The sequence below is a fragment of the Cupressus sempervirens genome, chromosome 8 (assembly GCF_028749045.1).
Source record: "Cupressus sempervirens isolate cs-2001-9-10 chromosome 8, ASM2874904v1, whole genome shotgun sequence".
NCBI lineage: Eukaryota > Viridiplantae > Streptophyta > Pinopsida > Cupressales > Cupressaceae > Cupressus > Cupressus sempervirens.
This window is the reverse complement of record NC_143125.1, coordinates 618,717,916-618,732,794: the sequence shown is the minus strand read 5'-3', so window position 1 is coordinate 618,732,794 and position 14,879 is coordinate 618,717,916. Positions and strand designations below refer to the sequence as shown.

Below are 14,879 nucleotides of genomic sequence, written 5' to 3'. Positions count from 1 at the left end.
CCTTTCCCTTGAAGGTAGGTATTGTCCTCCTCTTTGTCTTTTATACATGTAGTATACTGTCCTTGCTGTTCTCAAACTAATCACAGTGTAGCACACCATCATTCTTTGACAATAGACACACTTTCTTCAATCTACTATTGTTTTAAATAAACATCTATTGCTCTTTGTCAATGATATGGTCTTCTCGCTGTAGCTTAAACACCTCTCGCATATGCTTTTAATATAATGAAAGATGCCTTCGAGATCATAATCACTGTAGTGTCTCTGCATATGTATCACAGAGATGGTGACTGAAAACATATTAATTGGTTTCCTTTGTCGAGTCTTATAAACTGATTGTTATAACTTATTTGTTATTCTTATTACTGTAACTGCTCTTTTTAATCAACAAATAAAGCTTCTCATGCACCATCATTATTGCCATTTCATATTCTCATCTTATTATCATTTGATTGTTCTTCTTTAATAATGCTTTTATCTTCGTAAACCTTTGACATTGATAATGTTCTCACTTGTAGTTTATGTCATTCTCATGAAACCTTTTGACATCAATGACAATACTTTCATCAAGGGTTTGGTGTAGTGCTCATTTAAAAGAAACAACCCATAGCCTTTGAGAGTTGTAGGCTGACAGAGGTGGAAAAACACTCTTCTATTAATAAGGAGATCAAATGGATCTTAATGTTATACAAAAATGTGGGTGAGGCAAACTCAAACATATGATTTTGATATAGAGTATGCCAAAGAGATCAAACATATGGCATTGTCGATGCACTCTCTAGGCATCCTTGCCTTAATACCAGCACAAGTATTTTAGGGGATTGGAAAATTGATATTATTATAGAATTTGCCAAGAACCCTCAAGAAAATGAGATCTTGGAAGGGAAGATACCTAATGAAGAATTCAGGGTATGGGATTATAGCATTCTAGACAAAGGAAGGGTATTTTTTGCTTCACAATCCAAAATAAAGAACAAGATTATGAAGGAATATCACGATAACCCTATAGTTGGCCATTGGGGACATTAGAAGACATATAAGCAGATTAGGGAGAAGTATTCAGGGAAGGGACTGAAGAAAGATATTCTCAAGTATGTACAAGAGTGTATGATATGTCATTGAAATAAAATGGAACAGACTAGACCCGTTGGGTTATTACAATCCTTGCTTGTTCCCAATCATAAATGGGAAAGCATCTCAATGGACTTTATAGCTGGCTTACTTAAAGTGAATGGGAAAGATAGTAGTCATGTGATAGTGGATAATCTAACCAAGTATGCACATTTCTTTGCTGTCTCCATAGAATACAAGGCCCCCCAAATTACAAAACTATCCTTTAGAGAAGTTTTTTGTCTCCATGGGTTGGCCAAAAACATTATTAGTGACAAAGATAGAAAATTCCGGAGTCAATCTTGGCAAGAACTCTTTCAGTTAGCTGGAACAAACATAACTCGTAGCACAAGTTTTCACCCACAACCTGATGGGCAGATAGAAATCGTAAATAAATGGGTAAAAGTATACTTCATAAATAATGTGACTGGCCAACAGACTACCTGTATCAAATGGCTGCACCTAGGAGAATATTGCTATAATACTACTCACCACATGTCAATTGGGATGAGTCCCTTTAGAGCCCTATATGGGTACGAGGCAACCTCTTTTGGGAGCTTGGTTAATCTCTAGAATAATGTACCTAGAGAACAAGACTATATGTGACAAAACATAGACATTAGGAAATCCCTCAACGAAAATCTACAACATGCTCAAAATTAGCAAAAAATGTATGTCGATAAAAAATGTAGAAAGAGATCTATTGAGGTTGGCAATTTAGCATTCTTGAGGTTACAACGATATAAATGGTCCTCAATAAAAATGAATGCCGCAGAGAAGCTTAAACCTTGATTCTACATAACATATGAGGTTTTAAAAAAGATCAATGTAGTTGCTTATGAGTTAAAATTACATGAGAATAGTAGAATCCACAATGCCTTCCATGTGTTCAGATTAAAGAAGGTTCTTGGACAAGAAGTTGCTCCATGTGTTGAGTTACTAGTGTTGGATGATAAAGGACAACTCATTTAGAACATAATTTTATGGGGAAAAAATTAATTTCTATTGACGATTTTTTTTTCAAATCAGGAAAAAAATAAATTTTATTGGCAATTTAGTTGTTGTCATATGAAAATTCTGTAAAACCTTGGCGAATCTATAAGTATTGAAGAAATTTGTGACCAAAAGTACAAAAACCTAGAAACCATAATTTTATATCATCTAAAACACAATAGCAATTTTTAATAACCGTTAGATGATCCTAAATCAATGGTATAAAGCCTATTTTGGGCCAAAATGTTGAAGGACAATAAGTTTTGGAGAAAGTCTATAGATGACACTTATCCACATTCAAATCTATTTCGGGCCAAAGATTAAAAGGATCAAAACTTACTTGGAAAGTTTCTGGAATAGAGACATGTGTCAGGTATATGTACTTAACATATAATCGAACTTAAAGATCTACCACATATTGGCGAATGTGTCCATCAAATAAGACAAGACTTGGAAATTGTAGGTGAAAATATTTGACTTACCATGTGGAAAGATTAAATTCCATTGGCGAAGTCACCACCAAAATATAATAATTATGTTTCATTATTTACGATTGGTCTAAGCGTGGGACCCAATTTTTATAAAGAGCGGGTGACATGGCCACCCCGAAAATGCAAATTTTTTCACCAAATTCTGGTCCCTGATGAGAGATTTTCTATTTGGCGAATATTCACCACTAAAGTTATCCCTATTTTTCTTGTTCCATTTTTTGAAAATTGCAGGTTACTTTCAGCATCTAAGTTTATTTTTTTGTGGAAGACTGCTGGTTATTTTTTCATCGTCTCTATGTCAGGCTGCATGGAGTGCATTTTTGAGTGCATTTCTGAGGATCTACTCATTTGAGGGTATTGTGCGTCATTCTTCAGCATTTTGTGGAGTTTTTTTGTTTTTTAGCATGCAGCCTGCATTTAAAATTTTTTTTTTATGGGTGTGGAAGGCTGCACAAAGCTTTGGTCATAACTTTTTTTCCTATTGGCATGATGTAACCTCGTGCAATGGGCTTTCTTAAAGAATGCACAACCTTCTTTTTCCTGTGTATATGTTATTTTGTGCCAGCAAAGGTTTCAAATGCATGATATTTTCATGCTTTCAAAATGAAATTACTTAATAATATTGAAGAACTACCATCACCACCTAAATATGATAGGGAAATGGCAATGTAATGTCTCTTTCAGTGGACAAAGGAAATTGAATTAATTGATATTATTTAAAATATAAAAGTAAAATAGTAATTGGAGCCATATTAGTAATGTTCCCTCCTAAGGATCCATTTGAATTCAAAATATTATGGGGGTAATGGCTCTACTAAGGTAGTGTAAAAGGAGAGCTCGCTGAAGCAATCAGGCAGGGAGGATTTGACTTTCAATAACTGCTTCAGCTGTAGCTCTATGAATAAGGCATCTTTGGAATTTTGATGGGTTCTCCTCACCCTACTTTCCTTCACAAACTCCTGAAGTCTCTCAAGAGACAAATTTGCAGTTTCAAACTTCAGCATCCAAATTTGGGAGTGCCGGCAGTTGGAATATGCATACAAAGAATCAAACAAAATTATATTTCATTGTATCAAGAAGACTGCTAGCTTGTAATGTAGAAATCATTATCATGGACATCATAGGGTGGCGACTTAAGTAAATCTCCTGCGATCACCATTGGCATTCAATTTCAGCAAAGGGAATTAGAGTATTGAGAATTTGAGACAAACCTGTGTAGTGACCTGTGACTGGAACAAACTACCAAGTCTATAATTGCTGGTGTAATGGACAAGTTTATGGAGGCGTCTGTGTTTTGCCAGTTGGTGAATATATTTAGCAATATTGCATGAAATTATTAGGTGAACCTGCTAATGCTCAGCCCGAAGCTTTTGACAATTACGGCAGCTGCAATCTTGCACAAACACTCATCCCTGTTGATACTGAACTGTACTGGGTTGGGTCCTGGGAATGCTCCTTATTGGTTACAACTAGGATTTGTACCTAGTTTGTGAGACATACCTGGAGTGAGGATGAACTTGAGCAAACCTCGGAAGAATATTACTTTTCTTTGTAGAAAACAGCTGTTTAGGACCAACTAATTGCTGTTAAGCTGTCATTTTTTGTCTCATAATTGTTTTTATTCCAATTACAATCAAGATCTGTTGTTTATCTTCTCACCAATCATGAATGTCAACAAGAGGGTTTTGTCTAGGCACAAACACTTTTGGACATGAATTCTGAGCAATACATCAAGCTGAATTTGGATCCTATACTTACTGCTTGAATCAATCTTTCATGGTTTGCACACTTTATACTCTAGATTGTACTATTCATTCAATTGGAGGACATACAAAACAGACAGTATACTTGAATTATAGCTATATGTAGGCCTCTACATGGGAATCCAGCAGCAAACAGAATGGATACTGGTCAAAGTATGGTTCTTCTTTGGTTCTTTAGCTCTTACTTGTTGCTATGTACCATGGGCGGATCAGATATCTGTATGGAAATTTTGCATCTTTGTAATCTTTGTTTGCATAGCAGTCTCTGTTCATCAAACCTTCAAATTTAGCCACCGATGTCTTATTGTAACCTCTGATAGCTGCAACTTTGTAACAGTATTTTGCCTCAATATATATTTTATTTATGTTAACAAATTGATATTTTTAGATTTCTTGTTTCTTGTATTAACTTATATAAAAAATAAAATGCATCTCTTGGTTTATTGTTATATATATATATATATATATATATATATAAACAAAATATTTTAATATTAGTGTTGACTCCACATTGCAATGGCAACATTGCAAGTCGTATTGATATGCCCTCTAAAGCTCGAATCACTTGCTGGTCGATGGGTGTAGGCTCGCTGAAGGAGGAATAAAAGGTTGCACATTTTATGTGGCCGTTATGTAGACAAGGCTGAGTTGGTGGCTCATACCATTGGTGATTCAGAAGGCTGGTGGGATACATAAGAATGAATATATGGGGAAATCGATGGAGAGAGGGATGGGGGAATATAAGAGGAACAAAGGGGGGTCTGTGGTAGTGGAGAGATATGGGTGGTTAGGACAGATAAGTGGTTGAGGAGTGACAAGGAAAAGGCAATGACGAGGAGAGATAAGAGGAGGGAAAAGGAGAAAACGATCCAATGGAGAGATAAGGTGGTAAGAGCAATAAACATGTCCATGGAGAGGTAAGGATATAGTAAGGCTAGTGAGAAAATTGGGGAGGTGTTAATGCCTCAGCCATTAATAGCTCTTGGGGATGGAGTCCACCAGTGCAATCTCTTTGTTTTATAGCTCCAATCAAAAGTGTTCACTGGTCAATTTTTTTTAATAATATGTATATCTATTTCTTATTATATATTTTAAAGCTCTCTCTCTCTCTCTCTCTCTCTCACTCTCTCACTCACTCACCCAGCCATACCAAACTAAAGAAAATAAAGTTGACTAACCACAAAAGTTCAACCGAAGCTTATACCAAAACTGGCAACATAGTGAATCGAACTTTCTTGTTTAATTTCTTTATTTGTGTTATCTCATACTATCAATTTGTTATATGAGTTTGGTTTGACTTTGATCATATTAGTTGATTCAGATTGAATTCATAGAAGGTTGTCATTATTTCTAATTAAGAGTCACTTGTTAAGTCATTTTGATTTGCTTCTATTAATGTTGTGGTTTTCTTTGAACAAACAACTTTTAATTGATCCATAAAGGCAATATTTATGCAGTGCATAGTGAGAGATTTGAATTCTATGGTTTTCTTTTACAGGTGGACATGGTTACTCCCATGTGTTCTCAATTGACTTATGAAGGACTTCTAGATGAGGTATGATTATTTTTAGAACTTTTTTTTCTTTTCAGTTGAATTCAATTTTTTTAGTTTTTAAAATTTTGATGGGTAATAGGCAGAAGCCGAGAGTAGTCATCTCGAACCCAAGACTTCCTAGATGAAAGGCTCACAACTTACCATTGTGCCGTAGGCTGTTGCCTTTTTCAGTTGAATTCTTTGTACAAATTTGTAGGTATTTTTTGAAAAAGCATAAAATGAGACAATCTAAAATTATTTTCATTTGTTTATTCCTTTGTGTGTAATGAGCCTTGCTGGCTCTCACTCAAACTATGTTGAAAAATAGAATTTTTGTGTTTTTCCAATGTCTTTCTGCTTTTTCAAAATATGAAATACAGAACAATGCATAGAAATTGAAATTTCAAATTCTCTCTTCTATATTTAATCATGCAACTTATGCAAAGGTATTGCAAATATATACAATGAACACACTTGTTTATTGAAATCCAATGAACCTGATATAGAAGAATGCAATGTTGGTCTCCTCCAATGCTAATGATGGCCCTTCCAGCAGCAACATGGGCCTTGAAAATGCAACCCTTTTGGAAATCCATGCTAACACCTTTGAGATTTTCAGAGCTTTCAGTCGTCTAAAAACCAGTAATATAGCAGTAAAAACATGCTTCTCCAGTATGATTCGATTCAGCAAAATTAATCCAAACGGTAGCAATAGATGGAACAATTCATTGGCAATTGAAAACCAATTCAAAGTGCTAGCAAAGTCTGAAAGAAATTCACAATTTCTTCAGCTCAATCCCTCAAACTCCAAATTCATTACAAAATGCAAACAAAAGATATCCAAGAATGATTTCATTTGCAACAAGCCATTGCTTTAATAATAATAAAACAAACCTTCCTTATCATTCCAACATTTAGCTTCATGAAGACCCTTTTCACTTAAATACGCTTTGCTTTATATTGAGGCACATATTTGAATAATGTAATTTATTAACTCCCATTGGCTCCAAAAAATGACCTTTTCATCAATATCATGATATTCAAACACACAAGATCATTGTAAACTGTGCCCTAGATTTACAACTTTTAAACCCGGTTCCAATGAGCGATGCCTCTAAGGTGACCAATATGCAATACAAACAAAAATGACAACCTTAGCATATTTAATTAAATAAGAATCATAATTCACCCGTCTTGTGAAAACAACTGAACAAGCATCAAAATCTAAATTAGACAACATATCCTAATTAAGAAAGACAATGAATGAACTTGATGGGGTGACTTACTAATAATAGATGCTCCCTCCAAGATTCTTGGAACCCAAATCAAGAGTCAAAAATAAAAACTGAGAGCATCATTCAACTACTCTAACTCCTCTGAGCTCATTAGAACCATCCGTTGACTTACTCCAAATAGTAAGTCCCACCAAATGCAGCCATAACCCTCAATAGGGTCCTCTAATCACCAGTGTTAGCCTACAAGGACCTAGTAATAGGCTGAATCCATCCACTATCATGGTCATACTAAAAAGGGAACAATACATTTGTGGTATTATTTGTAATGTCCCCTCTTTAGTTCGACATGGCATTGATCATGGATTTGCCTATTCTAGACTCTCGTAGGCAAATGGTGTGGAGAGAGAGTCAATTCTGCGGATCAGATGGTCATATCTTGCTCTTGAAGAAGTGTTAAGAGGTTATATTTTATTATTATGTGTTATTGGGGCCTACATGTTATAATTTTAAGTTGAGTTGCACTTTTTATTTTATAAAATTACTTTATTATAAAAAGTGCATTATAATGAGATTTTTATAAAGGATGTTTCTAGAAGTTCTAGCAACTTCTTAGAAAAGTGAATAAATAGAGGGCTGGGCCTCTCATTTGGACATGCTTGGATTTGAGATTTTTTCTACTTCTTCCATTGTGGAGCAAATTTGTAGTCTCTTGGGTCTGCAAATTATTATTTGATCTTTGGGAACGAATCACTCCCTTGGATTGGCGACTTTGAGGGTGTGAAATATCACCTGAATTGTTGCATTTGAGGAGTTGGTAATTCAGCCATCTCATTTGGACTTCATTGAGATTCAGTTATAAGGGTTTACTTTGGTTGGAATAAGGGTTTCAGTTGTGCCCTAGCATTTGTGGATTGATTAACAGGGTTTGAAGACACAGTTGTGCATTATTTTCAGACTGCCAGTCGAGGGTTTGGACCCACGTTTTTGCTCATAACTCCTAATTGGCTTGACGGATGAATTTCATATTTTAGGGGGTTATTCAGCAACCCTAGGCGCCCAGATTTATTGCTTTTGGAGTGACAAAGAACGCTGCAATATTTTTATCTAGCAGCCGTACCAGGCCGTACCTGTACGGCCCTGTTAGTTGGGCAGCAGCAGCAATTTTGTGAGTCGGTTTGGGGCAGATTGTGAGGTCTTCGTGTGGCATTAATTCAGCATTCATATCCGGCAAAATTGGAGCTATTTCAGGTGCACAAACTGAAGTTTTGATTGCCAAAATATTGCATGTTATGGATTAGAACAGTCAGCACTGTCATTGCATAAATAGTTATTTCCAGTCATTAATAACTGTTGTAAAAGTTTCGTCCTTTGCATTCCAAATCTGAACTGGGTTATTGTTCATGTCATAACATTGCATTGTCAAGAGCTTGATGTATTAGAAGTGCATAGTTGTCTCTCATTGTAATCAGTTCTATTTGCTGTCATAAAATCAGAATTGCATTGGACTTCATATTTGAGTTTCATATTGTCATCTATCTCTTAGATTGGTAGTGTTATAATCTGGAATTGTTGTTCATACATTATTGGCATCATATATTGAGGTTTTGTTGTACAACAATTAGTAATATTGCAGCCTTATTCGGTTACATGCCAACTGTTTGACAAAATTCCTAAGTCCAGTTTGAGGGTTTCAGTGGCCTTTATAGTAAGGGTCATTACATTATTTTCATCTAGGAAGTGGTTGTAAGTTGTAATACTTTAATAATTATTAATGTTTAATGGTGGGTAACACACATCAAGTGAAGCATAACAACTCAATAGAATTTCTCTTGTTATTTCCTAGTGCCACACTCAACATAAAGACTAAGTGATACCATTATGATATTTCTGTCAATGTCCCATATTTCCAAAGAGGAGATGGTGTCAAATTAGGGTTCCCTTGCAGCTTGATTTACAAACTGTTGATTTGATAGCATTTCGAAAGAAAACCCTGCAACAAGTATTCTCAAAATTGAAAATAAATTAGAGACTTGGAAAAAATTCGAAGAATGAATTTTGAACAGTTCAACTGAAAAAAAATCAAACTACAAATAAATTATTGAAACTCTGTAAATTTTGCACTTGTAAAAATAGAAGTTGTGTAATATTCCTCCTTGGATATTATTAAAAAAATGTGATTTCTTTCCAAGGTATTTTACCAGACAATTGACATGCACTAAATTGCTGTATATTAAATAACCCCTTGTAGTTGTTCATCCCTAATAATCTTAAATCAAATAGGTCATCACAATCCCCTATCTTTAGTTTAATGTTTGCAGAATTCAAAGTAATGGAATACGTCAATGTAATCATGCAACATAGTTATGTATACAATAAAGAAACCAAAATACAGTCATCTCTTAATATGCCTGGTGTCTCATAAAACCATCTCAAATGTTAAGAAATATGAGTAACAACACATTCAGATTGGTATTAATAACGTGTTCCTGTTTATTTTGTAAACCAAACAATATGCAACACCATGAATTTCGAAGGTAGGCAAGGAGTTCACAGACCTGTGTGCTGAAAATGAAGCCGCTTTCACCTTCAATGCCCAGTCGAACTTGCACTCTAACCTTCCTGTGGCCTGGAAATAGCAGAATGAGCTGTCCGATAATGTGTGCAGTCCTGTGCGGCTGGTCAATGTCTCCATGAGTTACCACAAGTACCACTGCGTTGCCATCTTTACTGATGGCTATCCTCTTCCTATGGCAAAGAGTATTCCTCTTTCTCTCTCTATCCCCTATGGAAAACTATCGACCCCTTCTCAGCTGTTAGTTTTTAATGTCGACACTATTTGGTAAATGCTGGATTTAATTCTGAACTACTGTTTGTACCTGCTATTGCCGTGGAGTTCCAGATTTCTGCATATCATCCCCAACTTAGCTATCATAGATAGTGTGAACACTAGGTTTTCCTCTAGCTTCACTCATTCCCAAAAGATTTGTCGTCTTTTGGAAAAACCAGTCACATTAAAGCAACCAGAACTTTCAATATATTCGGTTCATAAATTCTTGTATCCAAATCCCAAGATTGAGTCTCTTATTTATAACCTTGAAGTGAGGGAAAAATGTTGGGATAAGAGATGTGGGATTAAACTCCAATTTCGTCCTATAGTCACTTAAGTCACCTTATAAACTAAATGAAAGTAACTTTATTAAAGCACTTTCAATACATTAACTGAAAACTTAAGATAAAACTCGCTTGTGACTGGCAGGCATCCTGATTGGTGATGTCGTTAATCTATTCGGATGTGGAGATAGATTAACCCGGTGCCATAGAACTAGTGTGGGGGAGGGGACATGACAGTCCTCCCTTCTTGGGATTGCTTGCCCTCAAGCAATCTCAATGGTGGATGCTGCAAAATAGATTCACCTTCCCAAGTGGTGTCTTCGTACGACAAATCTTTCCAGCGGATTAGATATTCTCTGACGGACTTTTTTCACAGCTTCCTTTCCTTGGTCTCAATCACTTCTATTGGCTCCAAAACAAGCTTACCCTCCTCATCAAGTGGAGGCAAACCCTCTGAAGGAACAATTTGCTGACCAATTGCCTTCTTGAGGTATGAGACGTGAAATACATTGTGGATTTGACTTTCACTAGGTGAATCCAACTCATAAGCAACCTCACCAACTCTCCTGGTGATGCAATAGGGTCTGTAAAATCTGGGTTTAAGCTTTTTTGACCCACTTTTATTCAGGGAGCTTTGTCTATATGGCTGTAGACGAAGATAAACCATGTCATCAATCTCAAAGCTCCGCTCAATACGATGCTGATTTGCATATAACTTTGGTTGGTTTTGCGCATGCTGAATATCATCCCTAAGGGCTCTGAGGATATCTTGTTCCAAAATCCAATCTTTGGCTAAGGGTGCCCTACTATCTTGGAAGGCCAAATTAGTGAAAGAGAGGGGTTCATAGCCATAAAGAGCGCGGAAAGGAGTCATCCGAATGGACATATGATATGTGGAGTTGTAGCAATACTCCCCCAAATACAACCATTTGATCCATGCTCTTTGCTGACCTGCAATGTAGTTCCTCAAATACCCTTCCACCCATTTATTTACTATTTTGGTCTGACCATCTATATGTAGGTGATAACTGATGCTGGGTGTCAACTCGGTACCTGCCAATCTAAAAACCTCCTGCCAAAAGGTACCGAGAAACTCGCGATCTCTGTCACTCACGATAGTCCTGGGTAATCCATGAAGATGAAAAACCTCTCGGAAGAACAACTCTGCCACTTGAGAGGCTGACCAGTCCGATGCAATAGCAAAGAAGTGCGCAAACTTATTCAATCTGTCTACCACCACAAAAATGCAATCCCTGCCCTGGACCCTCAGCAAACCTGTAATAAAATCCATGGATATACTCTCCCATCTTTGAGCTGGAATAGGTAGAGGCTGAAGTAAACTTGCTGGAAAGCCTTGTTCTGACTTGTTCTGTTGACAAGTCTGGCAGTCTCTAACATGCTGCAATACATCGTCTTTCAACCCCTTCCATGAGAACCGTTCTCTAATCTGCTTGTAGGTTTAAAAAACCCGGGGTGGCCTGCTGATGGTGCATCATGTATGGTGTGCATAATTTTCAATTTGAGTTTAGATTCTGGTACTCGGTAGATTCTATACTTATAATATATGATGTCATTCATTATCTTGTACCGATCATCCTGAAGTATACCATCCATAATCTGACATGCGTGAGTATTTATAGAATACTCAATTGATAGTTGGGACCTCCAATTTGCTGAAATCTCAGAAATGGTACAACACTATCACTGGGGGTCTTTGGGAAAGTGCATTAGCAATTATATTATTTTTTCCTTTGACATATTCAATGTCAAATTCGTATGCTTGGACCTTGCTGACCCATTTCTGTTGTCTTTTGTTCAGCTCCTTTTGTTCCAGGAAGTAACGTAAACTGTTATGATCAGTCTTCACTGTAAATTTACTTCCCACCAAGTATTGTCTAAACTTGGCTAAGGCGTGCATTATGGCCAGCATCTCTTTATCATATGTAGAATATAATAGCTCGCTGCCCCTGAGTTTCCTGCTCTCGAAAGCTATGGGATGACGGTCCTGCATCAAAACTACCCTGATTCCGCTCCCTGAAGAATCACACTCCAAAACAAAGGGTTTAGAAAAATCAAGAAGTGCCAGAACTGGGCACGTGCCCATCACCTGTTTCAGTCTATCAAAGATTGCCTTTGAATCCTCTTTCCATCTAAATACCCCTTTCTGTGTCAGATTGGTAAGGGGGGCTGCTACCTGGGAAAAACCCTTGGCGAATCGCCTGTAATAAGAACAAAGGCCAAGGAAGCCCCACAACTCAGATACATCTCTCGATGGTGGCCAATCAAGGATTGCCTTTATCTTTTTCTGATGTACCTTAACTCCCTCTGCACCAATCACGTGACCCAGATAGAGAATCTTAGTTAATCCAAATTCGCACTTAGACTCCATTGCGAATAAAGGGTGTTCTTCCATGAGGCTAAGGATCTCATCTAGCTGCTGCAAATATTCCTCCCAAGTCTTGCTAAAGATCAATATGTCATCAAAGAAAACCTTGCTAAAGATCAATATGTCATCAAAGAAAACCAACACTCTTTCGCATTTTCTTTTTGAAGATGTGGTTCATGCATGACTGAAAATTAGTTGGTGTGTTAGTGAGCCCAAATGGCATCATCAAAAACTCATAGTGTCCGTAGTGGCATCTGAAAGCTGTCTTATGCATATCCTCCTCTCGGACTCGTATCTGATAGTACCCCGATTGAAGATCTATCTTCGAAAAATAAATAGCTCCACGAAGCTCATCCAGTAACTCATCAATGCGGGAAATCAGATACCCATTTTTAATGGTTCTTTTATTAAGGGCGCGATAATCAATACACATCCGAAGGGTGCCATCCTTCTTAACCAACACCACTGAAGAGGCAAAGGGCTAGAGCTAGGCCTGATATGTCCCATATCTAGTAGTTCCTTAATCATCTTCTCTATTTCTTCCTTGTAATGCCTAGGGTGACGATAAGGAGTGGTAATGACGGGTTTGACACCCTCTAACTCAATGATATGCTCAAACCCTCTATTTGGTGGAATACCTGGAGGTAAATCCTCAAATACCCTCTTGTGCTTGTCAAGCACCGTCTGGATGTCACAATGGTACTACTGTCCTGTATCTTGTGTCTCCTTAGAAGAGATGAAACACTGTGTCACCCATTTAATATCATCATGCCTCAAAATGGCTTTTATCCTGTGAGGTGTTATCAACCTCGGTCCACTATCTGGTATGGCCTTTAGGACTATCAACCGATCACCTTGTAAGAATTCCAACTGCATTGTCTCGTGATCAAATGTGTACCTGTGGAGAGTCCTTAACCACTGTCTACCCAGAATGGCATCCAACCCATCCAAATCAACAACATAAAAATCAGTTTCTAAGAGATAATCATCAAACTATATCTGAAGATTGGATACCTTCTTTGTGCAACTCAAAACCTCACCACCTGCTACCTTCACTTCGAACTTGGGTATGCCGACTGTTTGCAATCCTCTCTTAGATACTATCCGTTTGTTGATAAAATTATGGGATGCTCCTGTATCCAAAAGGTAGACGATGCGCTGTCCCCTAACAACACCCTTGACCCTGAAAGGATGACATGTTGGATCACTAGAAAGGGTGGCTATAATAGGAGGCCGTTCGGTAGCGTTTTTTTTCTTTTTATCTTTAAGAGGCTGCTCCTCAACCTCTTCCTCCTTGCTATCGTCAACATCACCACCTTCTTGCTACTCTCCTTCATTCTCTGAAAGAACCTCAACATAGTGAATCTTGCATTTACCAAGGCATCCGTGATCAGGAGTCCATGGTTCCCTACAAGTGAAGCACAATTTCTTCCTCCTAAGTTCATTACGTGTCTCAAAATCCAATTTGGGAGGATTTGATTTTTGCTGGTTTTTGTTCCCTTTGGACGATATAGACCCTTTCTAGGGTTTCTTTGAAGCTTGCAGTAGTGAAGAAGGTGAATCCAAATCATGGGCGATCTTAATCGCATCATCCAACATGTTTGGTTTAAGGACATTAACCAAACTCCTAAATCTGTCCTGTAACCTTTCTGTGAACAACATCACCTTAAGCTGTTTTGTCATATCTGGTACCATCACTGATATCTGTTGAAACTCATCAATGAAGTTATCCAAGGACCCACTTTGTCGTAACTGAGCCAAATCCCGGTAATAAACTTCAATATCCTTCCTATCAAAATGAGTAATCAGCTTGGAGCTGAAAATCTCGTATGAAGTTATGAGGCCATGATCCTGGGTGACTAAACCATCATGCCACTAATCATATGCTGCTCCCTCAAAGTGCATCATGGCAAATCTAATGGCTTCCATCTCTGCCATGGGCTTGAGTGTCAAGTAGTTATCAAACTTGTGAATCCAAGCTCTAGCGGATGTCTTACTACTGCCATCAAAGGTAGGTAGAGTTAACTTGTTCATAACATGCTTTAGGTCTCTGTTTGGTGCTCTAGGTCTCCTATCCTGCTGTTGTCTATCTGCCTCCCCTTTCTGATTTAGGTACTGGACAAAGGTTAAAATTTGCTTAATAGGATCGGGAAACAAATCCCATTCATCATACATTGCCATAAAATTGTCCGGTAGTAAATTTGGTGTTGCTGGTGGTGCTGCCTCTTCTTTTGCATTAAACACTGGCATTAAAGG

General features: G+C 37.4%; 1 protein-coding gene across 11 annotated transcripts in view; it reads left to right on the top strand.

The window, feature by feature from the left end:
• Window positions 1–14,879, top strand: part of ATVPS33 (Sec1/munc18-like (SM) proteins superfamily) — a 352,047-nt gene that overhangs the window by 58,304 nt on the left and 278,864 nt on the right. For all 11 annotated transcript variants that reach the window (XM_089798599.1, XM_089798593.1, XM_089798598.1 and 8 more), the window contains exon 9: window positions 5,856–5,912. In XM_089798599.1, coding sequence (XP_089654725.1) covers window positions 5,856–5,912 — 57 coding nt within the window. The remainder of the gene's footprint in view (window positions 1–5,855; window positions 5,913–14,879) is intronic.